Here is a 25,195-nt window from a genome sequence, read left to right as displayed (position 1 = left end):
CTGAAAAGTATTGACAGAAATAATGTAGCAGTATATTGAAATCAAGCATATCTGTCGTTTTTTATGAAACAGATCGGTGCAACTCATTAAAAAGAGAAATTTGTACGTAAAAAATGGCTTCAAAAAGAAAAAAAAACAAGTCACAAAAACACGGCAAATTTTCCCGTTAGGAATGTAGGCAACATTCCCCAATGGATAGATTATTTTAGGGGTCTAGTTTTACACAGTCATCTTTTGATGACAGTTTTTATACTTTTGTTTTAACCTTGACAGCCCCTGTACAACTTGTAACTATTGTGTATGTCTAAAGTAAAGATTTAAAATAAAATAAATAAATAATATAATTATTATTTCCGGAAATGCTATAAAGCGAGACCGGATCGTACCTAGTCCAGTCAGGATACAGCGATTTCCACCGTTAATCAAAAACTCCCATTACGAAAAAAATCAAATATTAGACAGCATGATTTCCTGCACGGTGATTGGCTGACGATGACATCATCGACTGATAGGCAGCATGCTGATTGCTGTTTTTCGTTGGTATGGTACCCCGACCACCAAGCCTAAGTTAGTCAATAACAAAAGCGCCCATCTATACCATGGGCTGGTTCCTCTTTTCTTTTATCGTTAATATGAAATAAAATAAAAATGATCTTTACCGAAACTCCTGATATTTTTCTATTAGATTTCGCAGATTTTCTATTTGATTGCGTGTTCCTCTCCCTCTCTGAAATCCACCTTGCTCGGGTGGCAACTCACTCTCTAGTTTGTGTCTGATTCTCTTAGCGATTTTGTGAAGCATTTAATACCGAGGAAGCAAGCTCAAGCATGCGTTGGTTTTTGCGTTACCAGTGCATGCGGCGTCATCGGGCTGTGCTAAAGGGAGACCGCGAAGTTGTCAAATTCCAGCTGATAAAAAGCTACACCCCTTCAAATCTAGGGTGAAAATAAAGAATTTGCAGCTGAGCTTATTGAAAATATTGGTAGCAAAATCATTATACAACGAGGGCCACAACGCAGTTCGAGAATGGTTTGGGATCACTTTAGGCCGCGATTTAACTTTTAAGAAATTTAATAAGGCAGACGTTTTCAGAAGAGTATACATTTTTGATTATAGCTTATTTTTAGGGGACGAAATTGTTCAAAGTTTTCGCAAAATAAAGTAAAATGTAGGTTGACTCGATTATTCATCTAAATTTGTAACAAAAGTAGGCCAAGTTTTTATTTTTAAACCCCAGGGAGGCTGTGCACCGTAGGTACAAAGAGTTCTACATGAAGCAGACTGGAAGGTCTATAATGTGCAATGGCATACCATGGAGAAAGAATACATACATGTACAACATAATTAGTCCTGGTCTTAGGCCGTGTCCGAATTGGCGACTTTGGCTACAGCTACGTCTAGATCAGCGCGTCTGCCAGTGTTGAAGAATGGCAGACGCGCGCGCCCTAGCCGTAGCTGTAGCCGAAGTCGCCAATTCGGACACGGCCTTCTCTGACTGCTGATCGCAGAGAATGAGAAGGGCGCCCTCATACGATGTATTGAAAAAAGTACTGAACATGTAAAAAACAGTTGAATTAAAACTGAGCCAGCAGCAGGTTCGGCAGACTCAACTAAATTTTGGTGTAAATGATTGTGAACATCTCTATACTCGCGACCTCCGGGGTGGTAACAGCTATCGTCGCGCCTGGATGAAAAGGGAATTTCCCTGGCACGATATTTCACTTGTGCGTTTGACCAGATATATAATGTGTGACAAAAGGCACGCTATGCGTGAAAAACAGCACAAACTGCAGAATATTCTTCAAGGATTTCGAGAAAGAAAATCCTCAAACATACAAATGCACACGTTGATCTAGGCTTAACGTCAAGTGTTAGTTACCCCTCTCATTAGGTCACGTGACGTTGGTCGCCCAATGGTTTAGTTTTGCACATGGTTTTGTAGTCTGGTTCCCCAGACCCAAAAATCTCCGACTAGGCTCTGTCGAATTTAGGATCCGGTATCACCCAAAATCACGTGACCAAAAAGGAGGAATTCCTCCTCTTTCGAAGTTATCCGAAATGTTCCGAACGTGTTGTCGTCAACATTTGGACAGTATCGTTAATGTTCGGTATGATCTCGTAATGTCAGTCCTGTCGGCCGTAGATCCAGGAGTTTTTATGCTACCTATTACCAATGAAGGCGTTGTGCCTGAATAAAGCGTTTGCAAAGCGATGCGACAAGTTCAAAATATATAAACCTGGGAAATCGCTCCGGGATCTGGTAAGTTTTTGTTCAAAAAATATTTTTTCAAAGGTGTTTGACTTGAGTGTTCATTAGACATTGATTGAGGATTAAGTTTCATGATTTTTGAAAGTTGTAAAAATGGGGCAAGTCTGGTGACAAGCTGCCGATTAAAATAATCTGGTAACCCTCCGGCCTGGCGGCCGTCGGGAGGAGGAGGGTTACGTTATCGAACTAGTGCAGACATAGACCCAGTAACTGGGGCGCTGTACTCCTTTTAAACAATTTTTGACTTCATCTGTCGTACTAGCTAGTTACAATTTATTGCATGTATATTACATTTATTGCATTATACTACATTTATTGCATACATCAAATGAATATCGCACGTATGTGACAATTATCGCATATATATGAGAAACATCGCACACTATATTGTACATTATCGAATATTGCAACGTTTGACACGCCATATTCCGTAGTTTCACATTTGGGTGTAGATCATTGATCTCCATTACACTGTAAATCTACACCATTGATCTCCATTATACTGACTGGATAGGACATCGCGTCCAAACGCAGGCCGCGCGCGTATTTTTTCAAACGGGTGAAGACCGTTCGTCACACGAAATGCGTTGTACACTTTTAAACGGAGTTGCTGCAAGCAGAGAGAAGTTTTCGTCCTTTTAATTGCCATTTGGGGATTTAAAATTTTGGAATCGGATCAAACAAACTAAAAATGCTGATGGTGAAGTCGTGCGCGGCTGTCAATCACTGGAGGAGGGAAAACTGAGTCGGCAAAGGGATTGTCTTTCCATAAGTAGGTAGGCCTTTGCATTATATGAGCGATTCATATTATTATTATTATATCTAACGTTACAAATATAAGCCGGAAATTTAAACTATCTTTCATAAAATAATTATTATAGGCCAAGTATTTGTTATTTTTACCGAGCAATACTATTTTTGTTTTCGCTCCGTTACAGATGGTTGTCTGGAATCGACGAGGACGGGAAGCCCGGATTTCAACAGATGTTTGTCATAGCATCAATAATTAAAAGGTTCGGGAAAGCGACAAGTATATGCGAATTATGTACAGACGATACAAGTTCGTTGAGAGGATCAGTCATCTCGGAAATAGCCGACTTTGTTATTTGTGACCAAAATAAAAATATTTATTTCTGGCGGAACAGTAAAACGGTTATGGAAGTTTTGCTGTTGGGATTGTTTTTCAATTAACATGATGAATAGAAGCTTAACAATAAAAAGTTTAAATTTGTTAATGGAGTCAACTCTCAATTATCACATTGTATTTTGTTTTCATCTTTCTTGTTCTTTTCCCTCGATTTTAGCGAGTATGTAGTTCTCACTCTAGTGCCTACTCGAATTGTTTATTGTAGGAGCGACTCTTGTTTTGTCTTTATATGGTTTATTGCCATTTTCTCAATGAACTGAAAGAATAAAAAAAACATGTACCTGAATCCCAATACAGTTTCTCGGCCGAGTGTTTGTTTAGAAATTTAAATATCATTATCATAATACTAATAGGGCATTTGATAGAAACAAATGTAAAGTTAGTTTGCTTTATTGCATTTCAATCAGAAACTTTTTCATACTTCAAACTATCGATCGTCATGTTTTCCCCACATTTCTATTCTCAATTTACAACTTCAACTGACAGACTCAACCCGACCAAGTGCACATTAATTTACCCGTTTGGTGGAATTGCGCCGCCATTGTTGGGCCGCGTGTTTATGCACGCAGCATAGCGCAATGTCCTATCCAGTCAGTATAATGGAGATCAATGATAATATGTACCGCCATGATATGTTGCAATAGCGGCCAGAAATAAAGGGGATTTCCCTCTCATCATCGTCCAGCTCGTCCCCAACGAGTGGTCAAACTCGCACTCGAGGACGAGCACCCCACTTGTACTTTGTACAGCGCGCGCAATGTTGTCATTACATTTCAACAAGAACATAAACGCAGGACATGTATACTCATTGAAGGCAATTTTGGGTGAGCTTTTCAACTGTTTTTACTCAGTTCAAGTCAAATTTTCTTTGATTATAGTATTTATAATAAACTGTACATCATAATATGTCCAAACTTGTTCCCGTTAGGTATGTTACTTGCGATTTTTTTACCATTTGAAGTGAACGAACTGGCGGCCCCTCAACATTTCCATTGCTTTTGATGGCACGGAGACATAGGCCTACATCAGTGCGTGGTTACTTTTGTTAGCGATGGCGGAACACGTATTTTATTAGGATAATTAAGTACCGTGTAGTATGCTATATCCGGTTTCAAAAAGAGGGGACCGCACCCCATGTCGACGGCTAATAGAAGATTAATTAAACACACTGGACACTAGTGGTAATTGTCAAAGACCAGTCTTCTTACTTGCACTTGGTTGGTGACTGTAGTGTGTGTATCTCAAGCTAAACATATCCTTGCTCTTACCAGTTTTCACGGTATTTATGCCCTTTTCTTTGAATTGGGAAAACAATAATGATGCTATATCAACCGATGCCCTCATTATCTTCATTTTTTAATATAAAGTATGCAAACATAAATTAAAACTTGATGGACTTTGAAAATTGCACAACATACACCAATCTACGATGACTTCAATCAACTGGTCCCATTTATTTTGAGTTTTTCCTGTTTTCATGGTAAACAAGAAATAACCGTTTCCCGGTGCAGCCATATGTATGTGGAATAAACATCTGTGTATGACACTAATTAGCCAGCAGTTGTCTTCGTTTTATTCAAAACATTGTTTATAACATTTTGAAAATTACCGTGGTAATTTGCAAAAAATGAAACAAATAAAAAATTAAATAAAAATTATAAATAACTATTGGCTTTCAAATCTGATTATTATTTATTTTTTCATATATTTTTTCCCCATAATATTTTTCAATAAAGCGAAATAAAAAGTGATAATTGAATCACCAAGCTGATGTTTAAACGTTAATATTAATTTTAATACTGATATGAGGGTTAAAAAAAATATTAGAAAATATTATAAGGCACATGGCTTCTTTAAGCTTCTGTATTTTTTTTCCCAGAATGCTCAGCAGAATGTTCCTGTCACTTGATTTGATCATTGTGAATTGTGAATTGAAATAGTTCTTGATAAAACTTTTTCGGTGGGCAATTTTTTTTAATATTTCTTATGGCCTCAACATTATAACATATTTTTGTACTTTGTAGAAATGCCTAAAATACCAAAGTTTTTGCATACAAAATTACAAGTGCAAATAACCAGTGTAGTCTTATCTGTTTCTAAGTTTTGGTCAAGGGAGAGGAGACTAGTCTTTGACAATGACTAATAGTGTCCACTGTCTTTAAAGGAACACGTTGCCTTGGAACGGACGAGTTGGTCTATTAAAAGCATTTGAAAGAATAAGCGTTTGTAAGAATAAGCGTTTGAAACGTATATGGTTAGAAAGATGTTTTAAAAGTCGAATATAATGGTCCACACAAGTATCACTCGAAACTGCATGGTTTTCCTTTTACGCCGCGAACTATCACGGTCGGCCATTTGTGGGAGTCAAAATTTTAAATGGCCGACCATGTTAGTTGTCAGGGTTAAAAGAAAACCATGCAATTTCGATACATATTTGTGTAGATCACTGTATTCTACTTTTAAAATATCTTTCTTACCATTACAGAACGATTTTCAAAGACCAACTCGACCGATCCAAGGCAACGTGTTCCTTTAAGATCAATCATAATTCTTTGTGAAATCGGCAACAGGATTGTTTTGTTTAGAAATAACATGTTTTTGGCTGATTTCAACAGATCCAATCGAGCAACAGAAACAACCAGAGCTTCAACATGAACATGTACTAGAAAACATTCGACAACTATGGCAAGTGCAGAAAAACCTGTGGGTGTCATCATGGCATCCTCATTCAAAGGTCCACCAGGACAACCCTTAGGTAAGACATTGGTGAAAACTGAGCAAAGAGGGCCACATTTGCATCTTTTGGATCTATAGACGATGTGACCTATGTTTACATTCAAACCGCCCTCTGTTGACAAAACACTAAACACGTCATGTTTCGCCGGGCACTGAGTTGCGTAGTCATAGTAAGATTGCGTACACTTTCAAGCTGGCTGCCAAAACACAAAGGTATGCGCGCGAATCATGTTATGGTTTTCGTGTGACGTCAGAGGTCACATCGTCTATAGGCCTGGCACATAAAACATAGCCTGACCATTTGCTGAACTGAATTGCTGCTAATGTTACTTTTTAAAATACTCTAGATGAAACAGTGTTTGGAGAACTTTAAAACAAGAACTTAATTACTGGCATTTTGGGGTATTGTTTTTCTCTGTTGTGACTGTTGTGTTAAAGCCATTATACACTTTCGGCACAGCAAAAAAGAAAAGTTCACAAATTAACAAACAACTTACAGGGTTTACGGAAGGTAATGATGAAAGACTTCTCTTGAAATATTATTTTATGAATGCTTTACTTTTCGAGAAAACATTAAGGCAATTATAATGATGAAAGACTTCTCTTGAAATATTATTTTATGAATGCTTTACTTTTCGAGAAAACATTAAGGCAATTATCAATTCTCGTTGTAGAGAATTACGGATTTATTTTAAACACATCATGACACGGCGAAACGTGCAGAAACAAGGGTGGGTTTTCCCTGTTATTTTCTCCCGACTCTGATGACCGATTGAGCTTAAATTTTCACAGGTTTGTTATTTTTTATACCAGTTGTGATACACGAATTGTGGGCCTTCGGACCATTCTGTTTACGGAAAGTGTCCAATGGCTTTAAACCTTATTTGCCTGTTATGCGCTCCCATGACATGAAAATCTGATTGCAGCAATGGCGACCTTCAAATGATGCAATCCAATTTTAGAGAGCCAGTCCAGTTGAAAAATTGCCCTGTAATATAATTTATTATCTGATATGAACTAACCGCTCATAGATGACACTTTTAAATCTTAACTCAATCATATAAGAATGCTACTGGAAAATGCATCAACATGAGGCCTATCACAATAAATCACAGGGATGATGTTATTTGCCAGTCCTCCTCTTCATAGTGCTTGTAAGAGTGGCATGTGGGTGTTATCAGACTTAATACTTCACGGAGGCAACGAAGGCGATTGCCTCCGTGTCCCCTGGTCACTGCCTTGGTGCCCTTGAAATGCTCCAGTACAAATTTGAAATTTCATCATAGGGTGCCCTTTACCCAGAAAAAAATGCCTCGGTGCCCTTACCCTTTCAAAAACGAAGCATACAGGCCTGTGTTATTATTATTATTATTATTATTATTATTATTTATTTGACCTCAACAAAGTACATAAAAAAGCACAGCAAAAGTTAAACGTAACACAACAAACCAATCAAAATAATAACGAATACAATAACTATTCAAGCAAAAAGCACACAATAAATATTTAAAAAAAAACAGAAAAGAACATGACTGGAGGGCAACTAGATTAGCAAAAAAAAGGAATGAATTGAAGAGGAGGTGTTTCGAAATGCTAACTTTTTCCAAAGCGTTCTATTTTTCAATTGACTGCAGTGTTGATATTCTTTTCCATAATTCTTATGTTTTTAAATATATGAGAGCTTTAACTTCCCAGCGATGTTCCCATTATAACCAGAGAATTCCCATTCCTCATCTGTTATGGTCACACTCAGGATCCACTGTGGTAACTGTATAACAATCCTAGAGTGAATTGTGTTTTAAAGCACTCTCACAATGAATCAAAGCTTATTGTCAAATCTTTGCTTTGTGTCTTTTTTGGAGGAAAAGTTAACAAAGATGAATATAGACCCATTGCACAACGTGATCGCACATTGCTCAAAAGGATGGTACAGTACGTGTTAATGCACATTGGTGCGTTTACACGTGGGATACTATCCTTTTGTGCGGCACATTTTGACCCAAAATGGCAGACAGGAGACGCAGTGTGCAATAGGTGTGTAGAGAAAATGTTTTATTTTATTAAACAGGTGACAACAATGATATAGGCAAGGGACATGAACTATCCTCTTCCATTGGCGCCATATCTGAAGACTTTGAGCATGTAATTCCTGGATATCTTATTGGTGATAGACCATCACATGATCACCAAGTAAGTATAGACGCTGTGACCTATGTTTACATTCAAACCGCCCTCTGTTGAAAAAACACTGTATACGTCATATTTCGCCAGGCGCAAAGACACGTAGTCATGGCAAGATTGCATACACTTTCTAGCTGGCTGCCAAAACACCAAGGTTTTGCCCGATCACCAAGTAAGTGTAGACGATGTGACCTATGTTTACATTCAAACCGCCCTCTGTTGAAAAAACACTGTATACATGTACGTCATATTTCGCCGGGCGAAACGACACGTAGTCATGGCAAGATTGCATACACTTTCTAGCTGGCTGCCAAAACACAAAGGTTTTGCCCGGCGGTATGCGCGCGAATCATGTTATGGTTTTCGTGTGACGTCAGAGGTCACATCGTCTTATTATGTAACACCCAAGCAGATCCTTGCCATTTGGTTGGAGGATTGTCCGTCACGTGTTAGCAAAAGATGGCGTTACCGCAGCTCTTTACACTTTTTGGATTTGAGAATGCATGTTAAAGAGTAGAGTCCAGGGTAACACCAAGGTTTTTAGCCGATGTTGATGTCGTCGCTATTGACATACTAGGAAAAAGCAATAATACGTGACTGTCGGTTTGGTCGCATTTGCGGACCGTGTTAGTTTGCACAGTAAATGGAAAACCATGCAATTTCGAGGCAAATTTGTGTGGATTGTGTTATACTTTTAAAACATCTTTCCAACCATGCATTTTATAAAAAAACCGATTACAAATGCTTTTTATAGACCAACTGGTCCGATCCAAGGTAATGTGTCCCTTTAAGGCAAATTTGATTATCAGTATGTTTTCTATGTTTGCTACTGTAAGTGAATGAAAGTTTTGTTTTATTCATGATGTTAAAGGAACACGTTGCCTTGGATCGGACGAGTTGGTCAAAACAAAAGCGTTTGTAACCGTTTTTTATAAAATGCATATGGTTGGAAAGATGTTTTAAAAGTAGAATACAATGATCCACACAAGTTTGCCTCGAAATTGCGTGGTTATCCTTCTACTGTGCGAACTAACATGGTCGGCCATTTATGGGAGTCAACATTTTGACCCCCATAAATGGCCGACGTGTTAGTCGACAAGGTAAAAGGAAAACCACGCAATTTCGAGGCATGTTTGTGTAGATCATTGTATTCTACTTTTACAACATCTTTCTACCCATATGCATTTTATAACAAACGGTTACAAACGCTTTTCAAAGACCAACTCGACCGATCCAAGGCAACGTGTTCCTTTAAGGTGTTTTTTTTTATACAGCGATCTTTTTGTGAGTTCATCTTATTCTACAACACACCCTGAGCTTTGATATTAACCAAATACCTTTTGAAATAGTACCAAATAGCTATGTATGTTAGTTACTATGGTTTCTTCATCCAGTAATGAATCCTGTAATTTATTCAGTGGATACTTTTAATATTTGTTTCCATTCTACCAGATCAAAGCCGATCGTCCAGAGATTTCTATGCAGATTCGTAACGTCGAGCACGCTCTTCAGAGTTTGGTTGAAGATGAGAGAACATCTGAGATTACTGCTCACTTATCAAAACTGGTACCCAAGATCATTCGACTAGAACGCACAGTTAAAATGCAAACGGTAGGCTCAACTTGTTTTTTTCTTAATACTGTTAAAGGCAGTGGACACTATTGGTAATTACTCAAAATAATTATTAGCATCAAACCTTACTTGGTGATGAGTAATAGGGAGAGGTTGATGGTATAAAACATTGTGAGAAACGGCTCCCTCTGAAGTGCCGTAGTTTTCGAGAAAGAAGTAATTTTCCACGAATTTGATTTCGAGACCTCAGATTTAGAACTTGAGGTCTCGAAATCAACCATCTAAACGCTGACAACATTGTGTGACAAGGGTGTTTTTTCTTGCATTATTATCTCGCAACTTCGATGACTGATTGAGCTCAAATTTTCACAGGTTTGTTATTTAAGTATATGATGAGATACACCAAGTGAGAAGACTGGTTTTTGACAGTTACCAATAGTGTCCACTGTCTTTAATACTGCTGGACACTATTGTTAATTACTCAAAATAATTGATAGCATAAACATTGTACTTGTTAATGGGCAATGAAAAGCTGTTCATATAGTATAAAACATTGTGAGGAATTGGCCAGATTAAAGTGGGAAAACCATTTGGAAGAGTAAACTTGATATTCATTGGAAGATAAAATAAAAACCCTAAAGTTGCTGGATAACTCAATCAGTAAAGGTTTGATCAAACGCAGAACACTTTGAACTCATACGCAAAGAGTTAACAAATTAACATCGGATGCATCGTTATACAGTAAATATTTTGTTAAATTAACCACATCGAATGTACATTTCACATCAGGGAATTCCCCTTTGTGTGTAACCTAAAAGTGGAATGTAACAGTGATGCATTAAAATCCTTTATAGGAACACGTTGCCTTGGATCGGTTGAGTTGGTCTTTGAAAAGCGTTTGTTATAATATGCATATGGGTAGAAAGATGCTGTAAAAGTAGAATACAATGATCCACACAAACATGCCTTGAAATTGCACGGTTTTCCTTTTACCTCGTCGGCTGACACGGTCGGCCATTTATGGGAGTCAAACTTTTGACTCCCATAAATGGCCGACCGTGTTAGTTTGCACAGTAAAAGGAAAACCACGCAATTTCGAGGCAAACTTGTGTGGATCATTGTATTCTACTGTTAAATTATCTTTCCAACCATATTCATTTTATAACAAACGGTTACAAGTGTTTTTTTATAGACCAACTCGTCCGATCCAAGGCAACGTGTTCCTTTAAGATGCTCAAGACGTGCTGGGGATCTTAAAGTTCGTCTCATACATGAATGATTGGAGGTGACACACGCCTTTTAGGTTACACACAAAGGGGAATTCCCTGATGTGAAATGTACATCTCTCAGCCTAGGCAACAAGTGAACTTCACTACCAAAAAAGTAGTGCTTCAATTAGAGTGGACTGAACATAGCAAACAATAGTCCCAACTTTTACACAAGGTGAAACTACTTTTTTAGATGTCAGGACTTGGCATGTAGCAATAGTCTTGCCTTTGACGCTTGGTCCTGCTAGTCACCCATGCCTTGTGGATTCTATTTTGTTAAATAATCTCTTGAATCTCTTAAAATATTGGTGGCATTGTACATTTCTTTCCTGCCTGAGGTCATTTTACAGATTGGATTTTATCTTCAATAGTGCACAACTCTATGGCGTTTGCCAACCAACAGGGTCTGTACGCATGCGTGAGAGTGATTAGCATATTTCATGGGAAGGGTCCACTGCACGGGGAGCTATTTCTGCTGCATGTACATAGTAATTTTGCAGATATTAACATACCTGCATTGTTTACAGATCCCCTTTTCAAATAAAATACTGTTAAATTAAGGGTATATTTTGTCCTATTCAGTTGGGGTCCCATGGGGTGTTAGATGTCATGGAATAATTTCCCTCCAGTGCCATTCTGTTTTTCTTTAAAAACTCAAATTTACATTCAGAATTTTTCCTGATTTGCTTCTACCGTTTTCATTTCTTACACTTGAACTTCCTAGCTCGTTACACTGTTAAACAAGAGAGGGGGAGGGGTGTGGAAATTTAGTGAACCTTGAACCTCGATTGTTTTGAAATTCACAACTAATCTACAGATTTTGTTTGAAGTTAAGTTTTACTTAATAGTTCAGTATTTGTATTTGACTAGACTCTGCGGACAGTGTTTGAAGAAGAAAACCAAAATCTGAAGAGTGAAGCTGAGGAAAGGAAACAGGAGATCAACCAGTTGAGGTAATCTAGTTTTCCTACTAATGCCTGCCTCCACTCTACCAGCCGTCGATTTCACAAAACTCTTCCTAACTTAAGACTAATCTTAGGACTTGGGACGAGTCCCAACCCTGCACTGTAGCATGCAGACCTTAAGATTAATCCTAAGTTAAGACGAGTTACTCGTCCTAACTCGAGATAAGAACTTTTTGTGAAATCTATCTGTTCCCTCGAGGGACAATGAGTAACCCGGCCTCGAGAAATAGGCCCCTCTTGTGGTCACTCACAGGCCCGAAGGGGAATAGACCTACACTAGTTTTCAAATTATTCCAGTCAATATGTGTTTTATAACACACCTCTGTCTTAAATGTGAGATAAAAACAGAAATCATGAAAAGAAAGGAAGTTTTGTAGTTCAAGTCAAGATAGGGCGCTGTTTTCAAAGACTAGTTCCCGGCGGGCACTCTTCCCCAAAAGCACGCGCGCGCGATCACTAGACTATTAGTTCAACCCACGTGACCATGTTTCAGCCAACCAGAATACAGAACAAGCAAGAGGTGTGTTACAGTTCCTTGTACTGCCTCCACCCCACTGTGGTGTACCAGTCAATATGTCCTAATAATGCCTCAATCCCACCTTTGTGCACCAGTCAATATATCCTTACCCACATTTTAACCTGATGTTGTGGTATACAATTTTCATGTAACTAAATTACATTTTGTTGATTGTTGATGATTTTGATTGATTTATCAGGGAAGAGATGAGGCAGTTGGAGGAGGAGATTTCAGAGATGCGAAAAGCTAAGGAAGAGGAACAGTGTGGAGGGTTTGACTTTGTGACTACCAAGGAAGCAAGAGAAATCAAAGAGGCTCAGAAACAGGTAGGCTTGTAAATAGTCTTTTGTTTCAAACAAAGTATCAAACTCTCACTTCTACCCCTAGGTGAAGAGAACCGATTGTAGGGAAGTGTCTTGCTCAAGGACACAAGTGTCATGACCGGGATTCTAACCCATCACACATCTATGACTATAAAGGGAGCATGGATAAGTTATGTCACTGGCACGCCTCGTTCCAAATGTAAGACAAAAGAAAACCTGCATGCCCTGCGTTTTTTTCCGCAATCGCCAGGTCTTAAGGGAGAACCACTGTACAAAGGACCAATGGTGTCAGTCAACCTATCACTGGAGCACTTTAATAAACCACCAGAACTTGAACTTTATGGTCTAAACCACTCGTCCATGACACCCAATGCTTCCAGCACCTGTGGCCCATAGTCCAGTTGGAATGCAGCAGTCTACCTGTAGCCGTGTTCGCACTGGTCTTAATTTGGGCAAGCTGACCGAGCCAATGGATAACTCACCCATTTTAAGTCCAGTGCGAACAGCCTGGGTAGTTTTCCTGACAGGTACTTAACCCACGCTGCGCGGTTAGTTTAACCGAGCCAAAGGTGCCCAGTGTGAACACGGCTTATGACAGACAGAGTTCACCATCTCATTTTTAAAGGGAAGGTACACGTTTGGTAATTACTCAAAACAAATATTACCTTAAAAACTGTCTTGGTAACAAGGATTGAAGAGCTCTTTATAGTATAAAACATTGTGGGAAACGACTCCCTCTGAAGTAATGTAGTTTTTGAGAAAGAGGTAATTTCTCACTAAAATAATAAAAGACTTCTAGCTAGAAGTCTTTTATTCCAATTTGAAAGAACACAAATTCGACCAACATGGGTGTTTTTTCTTTCATCATTTTCTCGCAACTTCGATTACCGATTGAGCCCAAATTTTCACAGGCTTGTTATTTTATGCATATAATGGGATACACCAAGTGAGAAGACTGGTCTTTGACAATTACCAAAGGTGTACCTTCCCTTTAAGTACTGGTGCGCTCTTTCCGTAAACACTTTTATTTTTAATTTTCTATATCTTGCAAAGCTTCAACGCTTTTATTTAAGGTTGTTGGCATTGGATGTTGTATTCTAGACTGGTTTTACATGGTTTAATTGGTAAAATGGAGACTGTACTTAATCAATGGTACAGTCATTGACTTCACTGCCTGTTCACAGTTTTTGTAGAATTTAGTAACCAATTGAATTCAGGTTTACTGATATTTGGCCATGGTGTACTATGGTTGTCAAATGGAGTCAGAAAATTTGTCGATTCGTAGCTCTTTTCTTTCATTACAATTAAAATGTTTCATTTGTCAATTTACAGTGGTAACACACACATTAATATTCTTTATCCCCGATGGCTGCAAATTTAACATATATTATTTGTCAATCTTGTAATGATATTTTGATATTAATTAATTGCACTGACATCATTGTTTCTATCATGGTAGAAAACGGCCATACAGCAACCTGTGACAGCAGCAACCACTGGAGTCAGTGAAGAGGTTCATTTCATGCTTCAGCGCAAGTACCAGTCATTGAAGAAACAGATGGAAGAGGTATAATACTTCATTTTATCAAATCAATGATCAATAATAGGTCCATAGCAATGAAGTGCAGATTATGTGTGGAAAGTTGTATACACAAGTTTTCTAAACTGTACCGTCGTCTGACAGGTAAACAAAGCTACAAAGGTGATTGAAAATAATCACATCATACCTTAAGAAATGAAAATGAATGCCTCTATCACCCACAGTTAACTTCTGTACCTAAAACCTTATGTTAAATCCTTTCAAATCTGTCTGTAAAAAGACCAGTAAGTTGCAAAACAAGTGGGAGATGGCCATTACTGTGTAAATGCGCGTGTGGTACTTGGTATACATGTGTTCCCAATACCGTCCGCTGCCAACAGACAAAACGGGCAGCTCCGAACAGAGAAAACGCACCTACACCTGCGTGCATTGTTGATTGTGAAAGGACTTCTGACCTTTGAATTATACGTTATTTTTTCTTATGTTGACCAAGTGCTATTTTTAGACTTTTGTCATCTTGAGATCACGCTCTATGTACGGCTATTTGCTGCATTTTGATGGCATCTTTATAACTCAAAGTACACCGTGTAAACCTTCATGGGTGCAAGCAGACAGTATGCGGTGTAACTCGCAGGGCGGTTGCGTGTTAAAGGGTTAAGGTTAAATGATATAGAGGGGTCTGCGATAACACCATGTAATGACTACTATATAGAAAGGTGTGCGGTAACACCATATAATGACTATTACTAATAATAATAATAATTTGGGGGGCTAATCGTCCTTACTCGCAGCTAGGGCTGAATTGAGAAGGACGCGGCTACAACGTGTTAAAGAAGCAGGCATGTAAGGGCACATTCAGCTGCCAGCCACATCAACCCATTATGACCACGGAGCACAGCCAAGATCGAAAGTGTTTGATTTTTTCCTGAGGGAGGAAAACCGGATAGTCTGGAAAACCCTCGTGGCACAGCAGAGAACCAACGCACAACTCAACTCACATATGGCCCCGACCGGGGAATCGACCCGGGGTCACCTTGGTGAGAGGCAAGCGCTTTACCCACAAACCAACCCAGCCATCCGAGCCACTAATGTTAAATGAATTGCATTGTTCTACATTGTTCTATGCAGATTGTGAAGGTCAACCACTCATGGGACGAGCACTACCACAACATGAAGACACAGATGCAGAATCAAATAGAAGATCTTCAAAGGAAGCTTACTGATGCCAAGACCATGGCGGAGAGCAATGGAGATCAACTCACTAACATCGGACTGGACAAAGTGGAGGTAAAGTATCATAACAGTTATTACAGTTACAATCCCTAGGAGCTCATCAAGGATGGTTTATGGTTTATGGTTTACCATCGCAGCATACCGCTGGATTGCGACATAATTTACAAACATTAAAAATAATTGTTAAAAAGCTTTACAATAGAAAATAGATAGTGAACATTTGATAACAAAAATCACAAAACAAGGGCCTGCCAGAAATGTACATACAGTTTGACTACATTTATATACATTTAAGACCAGGAAATTTATCAATATAGGCCCTATTAAAATGATTTTAGATAAGAGCTTTTAATGTATTTGTTGTCTTGACAAAGATTTGTAGAGCATTTTACTGGTAGCACTCACTATGCCAAAGACTTTAACAGTAGTTGTATACCAATGCATGCATTTTAACATTCAACTATAGATATTGCAAATACTGTTTAACTGTAATTAGTGTAGGTAAGCAAGGAGTGTCAACTGATCTTTGAATAAAGAAAACACCAGTCTTATACACCTTCATTATGTCTGTACATGTAGCTTTGAGACTGTTGATGCAATGTTATCTATTGCTCTGTCAGGATTGACTCAATCGGGTTTATATTTGCAGAAAGAAAAAGCTGAAGCTGTTGCAGAGGTAGTTGCTCTGAAACAGAAATGTGACAAACTGGAACGTTATGCACGTACACTTACTGGACAACGCAAGGAAATGGACAAAGAAATCCAACGTTTGAACGAGGTAAACATTCATCACTCAAATCTGTGTCCCTTTCTTATCTTACCCCAAGTGTTTAGGGAGCTCTCTTGATTGTGTTATACAGGAACGGTGTTCTATATTTTTTTGCGAATTGATTGTCAAAGTTTCAAATTGATGTAAAGGTATCGAACTAGAGATATGTACAAGGATCACTCTGTAAACATCGGATTCAGGGCAGGCATCCCCTCTTTCTTTTCTTTTATGCTTTTTTTTCCAAGTAAAGTGCAGACATCATGGTTAAAAATAATGCACTGTGAGGTTGGTTCACGCACTGTCCAAATTTGTGCGCAGACAAACAAAAGCAGAAAATATATTCAGTGTAGAGCGGTTAAAAACAGTGCCTGCAAGCTAGGTAGATCCTTCCCTCCTCAATGCCGCCTTAAATGCTCTGAGTGTTGTGAACTCTCCAGGATCTTTCTGTAAGGAGTTCCACTCTTAGCTGGTGCTAGGGAAGAAGAGGAAGGAGGAAGGGTACACTTTTGAGCTGCAGTAGGAAGTCTAGAAGAAGCTGGAGCCGTGACCTCTGGTGTTTAGATTTCTCTATCAGTCAGATGTATCTTCAAATGTATCTCAGTTGAATTATTAGCGTTTTTACTTTACTTACTCTTATTTTGTAGGCACTTTCTCAAAATCTGAGAATTGGTAAAGAGCAGTCTGGAAACGTACAAAGTGCAAATCATACTGCACAGATCGATCCAACACCAAGTTCTTCGTCTATTCATGTGAAGGGAGTCAATGAGATGACCGAGAGTGAATTGAAGGAGGAGTTGGAGCTACTGAGACAACAGGTAACTAATAATAATAATAATAAATAATAATAATAATAACCGTATTTATAACGCGCTTTTTGCCAAAGGATACAAAGCGCCAGGTATTATTCCTGCAAGGAGTGGGACGAAGTTTGAGATATAAGACCTAATCCTTAGCACAATGTAATGGTTTACAAGGTGCTGTGGCGCAATATGCTGCCAATCCGGCCAGAAACACCGGGGCGAACTCCTTTTCTTTATGATAAGTGCACTGGATTCTTTAACATGCGTTTACACAACACACTGGACCAACAGCTTTCTGTCCCATTCGAAGGCAAAGCAATGGTTAAGTGTCTTGCTTAGTGACACAAGTGTCATCCAAGCAATCAGGTTGGCATCCTCACAGCGCTAATTGTAGTACGGAAGCAGAGATGGTTTATGTGAACTGAATGATAAGCTTGGAGTGTGGTAACTCGCAGCACCGTCTGTATACTCGGCAAGGAGCTGAGATGGTTTAAGGAATGAAACATATGGCCCAGTGACCAGGGGTAGTTGAGTCAGAAGAGCTTTGATACGCCCTTTGGGCAGTGAGAAAGTTTATATGAAAATTCATTATTATTATTAATCTAAAAAAAGGACCATAAACAGTACCCTGTAGTGTCAAAGCAACTAAATTGGAGATTATTTCCATCCCTCCTGGACATGTTTCCTTGAAATAATTTCCGCCCCAACTTTGTCGGATTGAATATTTTTGTTATAAACTCTTTGGCAAAATATCAAAAATGTCATTCACAAGTTATTTTATGGGTTTATTTGAGAAAGATGTATTAAATCTAGAATGCTTTATATGATTGATAGACTGAGGTTTTCCAATCGGATTTCTTCAATGAGCGTCAAGATCGTCAGCGTGTCATGGGAGAGCTAGATGCTTTGCAGAAAGAACTGAAGCGAGCTAAAAGACAGATTCAACAGCAAGATACCTACACGAAAGGGGAGCAACGTCTGTATTATCAGCAGAACAGACCCTACTCAACATCCGTATGTTCACATTACTGAATCCTATTGTCGAAACTATTATCGACAGTGTATTATTACCATTGAAACTATAATCTGTAGATTCCTGCAGTAGTCATGGTGTATAGAAACCATGTGACAGGGTGTAAAGTTGTTTGAGAGGTGGGTGGGGCGGTGTCATGAAAATACAATTTGACATGCTAAAATAGTTTTCGTCTCACCATCACTGTTTTACTTGTTTCTCGGGAGCTGCAGCGCTGTCTTCGGACGGTGTGGGTTTGGTGTGAATCTGTGGTCATTGTTGTTGATGTTTTTTGTCCTACATAAGGTACATAGACCCTTTAATGTGCTGTTTCTTGTGCTTTTTATGTGTGTGCATAAATTTGCTTTCTATTGTATTTTATTTCAATTTTTATTGTAAAGCGCATCGGTCTATTTTGGAAAGGCGCTATATAAATCTTTTTAATAATAATAATAAAAGTAAAATAATAGCATGTGCAGAGTGTGTTAGGTTGCTCTGGTGCTTCGGTACAGGGAATGCTGAATTAGGGACATCTTTTGCTGATTGTTTAAAGGGAAGGTACACTATTGGTAATTGTCAAAGACCAGTCTTCCCACTTTGTGTATCCAACATAAGCATAAAAATAACAAGCCTGTGAAAATTTGGGCTCAATCGGTCATCGAAGGTGCGAGAAAATGATGTAACAAAAAACACCCTTGTTAGACGAATTTGTGTGCTTTCAGATAGGAATAAAAGACTTGTAGCTAGAAGTCTTTCATTATTGTTGTGAGAAATTACCTCTTTCTCAAAAACTACGTTACTTCAGAGGGAGTCGTTTTCCACAATGTTTTATACTATCAACAGCTTTCCAATGCTATAGTTACCAAGTTTTTAGATATTGCCAAAAGTCCGGAGCGAATTTGTCTACACAAATAGAATAATTTCTGATAGGAAGACACAATCTGAAAGATGTTTGTCTCAGATTGAAAATTGTGGGCAAAAAACCTGATCTTTTTGCATAACTACATTATCTCGCAGTGAAATGTTTTTTCAGAATGCTTTATACTATCCAAAAGCTGCTTTAATGCTCAAAATGACACCAATCACGGCCTTCTCTTTAATAAAGGAAGGAAATCAATTTGCTTTTACTTCTCTTTCAGGCTCCACAACCAAGATACAACCAGGTGTCTGCTCCCCCTAGAGCTGGATATGCCATACCAACCAGAAGACATGACGTACCTGTAAGTGTAGTTCTTTCTACTCATAGCCTTAATTCAATTCAATTCAATTCAATTAAAGACAGTGGACAATATTGGTAATTGTCAAAGTATAGTCTTCACACTTGGTGTATCTCAACTCAACATATGCCTAAAATAACAAACCTGTGAAAATTTGAGCTCAATTGGTCGTCGAAGTTGCGAGATTATAATGAAAGAAAAAACACCCTTGTCACACGAAGTTGTGTGCTTTCTGATGCTTGTTTTCGAGACCTCAAATTCTAAACTTGAGGTGTCGAAATCAAATTTGTGGAATATTACTTCTTTCTCGAAAACTACATTACTTCACAGGGAGCTGTTTCTCATAATGTTTTATACTATTGTGATGGACAGTGCTGGGTGTATGTTATAAATTATTTGGTTATGAGCATGCGCGAGGTTATGCACGATCTGCGCATGCGTTGGCTTGCGGAGCACGCTGGTAATTCTGGGACCAGGCGTGCATCGTCAGTCGGCAGCGAGCATTCAAGGAAGAAACAGGTACGTTCTTTTACTCTGATTATTACCCAAGTGTTATTGTTGTGCAATCTGCGCTAGCGTGCGTGAGTTACTGCAAGTTATATGCAGCGAATTCTAGGTCTCACTGATTAGCTGAAAGGCTTTGTGCTGTTGATCGTGAGAATATCTCTGGGTGAGAGGATTGACGGAAGCTGAGTGCTTGTCGATCTTTTGGGGTAGCAGTCCGTCGCTGAGTTAGCCAACGTTAGTTTTGTGGTTGACTAGCAGGATTGTGGTTCAGGGTATCTGTGTGAATGTCTCAGGGGGTACACGTGAGTTGAAGCAGGGAAGACTGTGCTTTGTGCTAGTCCACTTCTCCTCAAACGTGGCGGCTGCGGGACTCGTGTAGGTAATTGCTGGTGCTTTACCTGTGGTTGTCGATATAGCTGGGCTATATTGAGGTGTGGGTGATTGCTTTGTGCTTTAACCTGCGGTGTGGGTGACTGCTGTGTTGCGGTTTACCTGCGGAGTGGGTGACTGCTGTGTTGTGGTTTACCTGCGGTGTGGTTGACTGCTGTGTTGTGGTTTACCTGCGGTGTAGTTGACGTTTTTGGTGCTTTATACCGGATGTGTGGTTGGCACTGCTGCAGCGCGTGCTTGTTAACGCGTTGCGTTTGGACCTTTATTTAGGAGGTTGACTAGGCGATTGCTGGTGCTGCTTAGGCGCGAGAATCACGGGTAATAGTTGAGTAGAACGTATGTGTCTTTTGCAAGTAACTGGTACTTTATTATTTAATGTTCTGTAGCTCTGTATTGGTCATTGATTGTGGTGGATACTGCAGAGGTTGACACTCAAACCACATTGACTGATGCTTGTCTCTCATTGTTTATTGGATACTGAAGAGGTTGACAATTAAACCACATTAAACGTGTATTTCATATTCAACGCGCGTGCAGAACGTTGCGATTGTCATCTTGCGGTCCCGTGGCGTTTGTGCATGAAGCATCACTCGTGCGCCCTCTAGTTCTTATATACAACTCTATGAGCAGAACACAGTATAACAGTCCAGTCTTTGTTATGTTAGTGTCTTTATTCCATTTATGTACCTTATATGTAATCAATATGTTATCAACATTATTGTCCTACAGCCAGGCCGCTTGATTGCACATGGCAGAGGAAACTATGTGTTCAACACTGCTGGCAATGATGTCTACATTGATGGTATCGAAGAAGATGGAAATCAACCAGAGAGTTTGGAATCCAATCCAAATGGCTCTCAAGACAACATGTTGGTCTGCCCGAGGTAAGCTACATCCAAAGTCAAGTTCAGACTTGCAGTTTACGGATTCATTATACAATTGTTGCACGCTGTGACGGAGTCCATGGCGTTTTGTACACTCAAGGGGGGAAATGGTCCCGAGACGAAGCCGAGGGTGCCATTTCCCCTCGAGGTCTATCATGTATACTAGTCTATCATGTATCATTTCCTCAAGGGCTGAACCAAATTCACAGTATTCTGCAATGCTACACAGATCAGTGGCTACTCACCACTACACTGTTAAGTGGCAAAGTTCTTGAAATGCTTCTGTTAATCGTGATTTCTCTTGCCTCAGTACTATCCAAAATTCTGTGTAGATAAAGAATAGATATCGTTCGGGTTGGATTTGGACCCTTGACCTTTGCATTGTTAGCGCAGATGTCTTACCTCTAGATCACTGAGCTAGCCTGGTGGCTAGAGGCAGAGCTTGGGTTCTTTGAAGAAACACATTCTCCATTTACTCAGTAATTTATTTAAAACCTTTGCCATGCACAATCCTTTCAGCGTTCAACTGCACACATAATACAATTTAAGCACTGTAAAACGTGAAGTTAAGTTTGAGATAAGCAAAAGCAAATTGAGTGCAGGTGGATTTGAACGAGGAATGCCAGGAATGAATGTTGAGGTGCTGCACAAACTGAGCTTTCTATGTTTATTTTGGGTACCCGTTTGCATTAAACACCCTGGACATTGCTCTTTAAATCAGCATTCATAAGTACCTCAGACAGTTTCGCTATTCCTATTGGTGGAGAGCGCATCACGTGGGGGTGTTTAAACCGCTGATAATGACCAGTGTTTATAAACGATTGTGAGCGGAGACTTCGCGCTAGTCTTGATGCAAGACGTTTCTTGTTAAGGGCGATGCAGGCGCTGTCGGTGAGTTAGCCGCGCTGTGTGTGAAAGGAAAACCAGCGAATGTGCACCAAGACTATACGCGCATGCGCACTAACGGAACCGGAAAACACACACGTACGGACGTCGTACGTATGAACATACCATGGAGGTGGAAATATACAGAGCTCAAGCACTCGGAAGGAAACGGATAAGTGTTACAGAGTTTCCTACTTTATTACGCCTTTTAACCAAAAAGATATTTATGAATGGGAGTCAAAGTGTGTTGAATCGGTTTTAAACTCGTGGCCTGGTTCTTGATAATTTACATCGACTTCGTCTCGGTAAAATTATCAAGAACCTGGGATTGATTTCACAAAGAGTTAGGACTCGTCTTATCTCGAGTTAGGATTAATCTTAAGGTCTGCATGCTACAGTGCAGGGTTGGGACTCGTCCTAAGTCCTAAGATTAGTCTTAAGTTAGGAACAGTTTTGTGAAATCGACGGCAGGCCTCCAAGGGATTAAACCACTAGTTGAAAACCTCTTCACCACACATTGATTCCCTTAAAGACAGTGGACACTATTGGTATTGTCAAAGACTAGTCTTCACAGTTGGTGTACCTCAACATATGCATAAAATAACAAACCTGTGAAAATTTTAGCTCAATCGGTCGTCGAAGTTGCGAGATAATAATGAAAGAAAAAACACCCTCGTCATACGAAATTGTGTGCTTTCTGATGCTTGATTTCGAGACCTCAAATTCTAAACTTGAGGTCTCGAAATCAAATTTGTGGAAAATTACTTCTTTCTCGAAAACTACGTCACTTCAGAGGGAGCTGTTTCTCACATTGTTTTATACTATCAACCTCTCCCCATTACTGGTAATCAAGAAAGGTTTTATGATGATAATTATTTTGAGTAATTACCAATAGTGTCCACTGCCTTAATATTATTTTTGTTTTATTTGCTTCTTATCTAAACTTAGATGTGAGAGAGGATTCGATGACGATAGCAGCTTCCACATTCACATCAGTGAGTGTATGAATGCTTGAGATCCATAAAGTTACTAGAGAACTAGAGGGCGCTCTGGCTTATACATGCACCCCGACATGCGCGCAGGCGGCCATTTTCTAAGTTGAACAAACAGGCATTGCTTAGCGTCAGCGTTCAATAAACACAAACTCCAACGTGTACTTCATATTCAACGCGCGTGCTGAATGGTGCGTGTGTTTTCTCGCGGTCCCGTTGCGTTTGTGCAAGAAGCATCACCAGTGCGCCCTCTAGTTCTTTTATGTATTACTCCATGTTGAGATCCCCCAGCGATGTATGAAGCCATGTGAGACAACACCAACCTTTAATCAGCTGATCTTACTGGAGTTTTAAAGGGCCATATTGCCTTCAAATATCTCAACACTTTGCCGTTTGGAATTAATTGCTTCTACGTTGCACTTTAAATTCACTTTAAAAATAACTCTCCAAGCTATTGTAGAAAATATTATTCATATCTTTGATATTTTATTACCTAAAAAGGGATGATGCAGGAACTCTTCGTGATAATGTTTTTAAAAAAAATAGTTGTTCCTCAAAAGTTGTTTGAGAATACTTAAAAAAAAAAACTTTCAATCAAAAACGAATTCTGGCAATTATAAGAGGTTTCTTTATTTATTTGTTTTTATTGTTCACATGATTGATCATTATTTTGCAGGGGAATTAATTAACATTTTACTTGTTCTGAACTCTCTCAATGACTTTTATATCAAAGATCACACTGCTGTGCAGGTGACCTTTGGTATTACAATGAAATTACTTTAGTTTCTTGTTCATTTTTGTGGTAGGTTAACTTTGTATTGATGGCAGACAGTCAACTTTATCACAGTAGCTTATTATAATATTAGGCAGAAATTTTGATTAATCTATCATTATCACTTAATTGTTACCTTTAAATTTTGTGGTTTCTGTATTGGGACTTAGTCAGCAATTAATTTGTTTGCTCATTGTTAATCTATGGTTCTAAACCATCTTAGAATGTGTTGTGCCACAGATGCCCTTATATGTGCGGCATGATGTAAATCTTAAAAATGACAATCTATTCTTCTTAGCGTTTGACATAAACATCTCAAGAAGCTGTAGAAGACTATAAACCAGTTAATCAGTAAATATGACTGATTAGGTATTCCATAGAGTCAAGTACTACGGAACTCTGGAGGTGCCATCCAAATTGTCAGGATGTTGACATCCTAAAAGTAGTATGTCATCTGTCTATCACAGGAAGACGACATACTACTTTTAGGATATAGGAGGATTTGCGGCAACACCGTGTTATGACTATCTCTAAATGAATGGGGTGGTTCTGTAAAGAACCGTTAGTAACTCGACGTTTCGATCAGTATGCTCTGATAGTCTTCTGGAGAATGCTGGACACTGATGCTGCATGCTGCTTAAGTACTGGGCGGCGGATTAGCTTGGTGATGCACGAAGGCGGGAAATACAGGCGGGACGTTGAACTCGATGATGCGTGGTGAAACCTGCTGTGGAGCCTTGGGCAGTGTGTGGGGTGGGTGTGCTCACTGAACTGTGTCAGTAGGAACAAGCACAGGGGACAGTGAGGGTGTGTGGCCTAGGTGACTGAGGGTATAGATGACCCAAAGCAGTCTAATGGTTGGGGCCTAGGGGGTGACCGTGGATATAGAAGATCCATTGGTCGGGAGGACCTCCCGACCGAAGGATCTTCTATATCTATCCAGTTCTTCTTGGCCCCCAACCATTAGACTGCTTTGGGTCATCTATACCCTCCGTCACCTAGGTCCCACACCCTCACCATCCCCTGTGCTTGTTCCTACTGACACGGTTCAGTGAGCACACACCCCCCACACACTGCCCAAGGCTCCACAACAGGTTTCACCACGCATCATCGAGTTCTACTTCCCGCCTGTATTTCCCGCCTTCGTGCATCACCAAGCTAATCCGCCGCCCAGTACTTAAGCAGCATGCAGCATCAGTGTCCAGCATTCTCCAG

The 25,195-nt window shown here is 39.4% G+C and overlaps 1 protein-coding gene across 3 annotated transcripts; it reads left to right on the top strand.

Moving 5' to 3' along the window:
* Positions 1 to 2,886: 2,886 nt before the first annotated feature.
* Positions 2,887 to 24,626, top strand: LOC139953017 (uncharacterized). Of its 3 annotated transcripts, none has more exons than XM_071952406.1 (15): positions 2,887 to 3,042; positions 3,209 to 3,283; positions 6,033 to 6,172; positions 8,222 to 8,343; positions 9,787 to 9,945; positions 12,045 to 12,127; positions 12,856 to 12,982; positions 14,439 to 14,546; positions 15,648 to 15,806; positions 16,402 to 16,530; positions 17,166 to 17,336; positions 18,156 to 18,335; positions 19,473 to 19,553; positions 21,177 to 21,331; positions 23,165 to 24,626. In XM_071952406.1, the coding sequence occupies exons 3-15, from the start codon at positions 6,100 to 6,102 to the stop codon at positions 23,229 to 23,231; spliced, it is 1,614 nt and encodes a 537-aa protein (XP_071808507.1). In that variant the 5' UTR covers positions 2,887 to 3,042; positions 3,209 to 3,283; positions 6,033 to 6,099; the 3' UTR covers positions 23,232 to 24,626. The 3 variants fall into 3 exon arrangements, with proteins under 3 accessions (XP_071808507.1, XP_071808508.1, XP_071808506.1); XM_071952407.1 differs by having other exon boundaries at positions 2,887 to 3,046; XM_071952405.1 differs by lacking the exons at positions 2,887 to 3,042; positions 3,209 to 3,283 and adding an exon at positions 4,084 to 4,241.
* Positions 24,627 to 25,195: the final 569 nt, after the last annotated feature.

This window comes from Asterias amurensis, chromosome 21, assembly GCF_032118995.1.
Source record: "Asterias amurensis chromosome 21, ASM3211899v1".
Lineage (NCBI taxonomy): Eukaryota > Metazoa > Echinodermata > Asteroidea > Forcipulatida > Asteriidae > Asterias > Asterias amurensis.
Note: the sequence above shows the minus strand (reverse complement) of the source record. Positions and strands in the feature narration are given on the sequence as shown.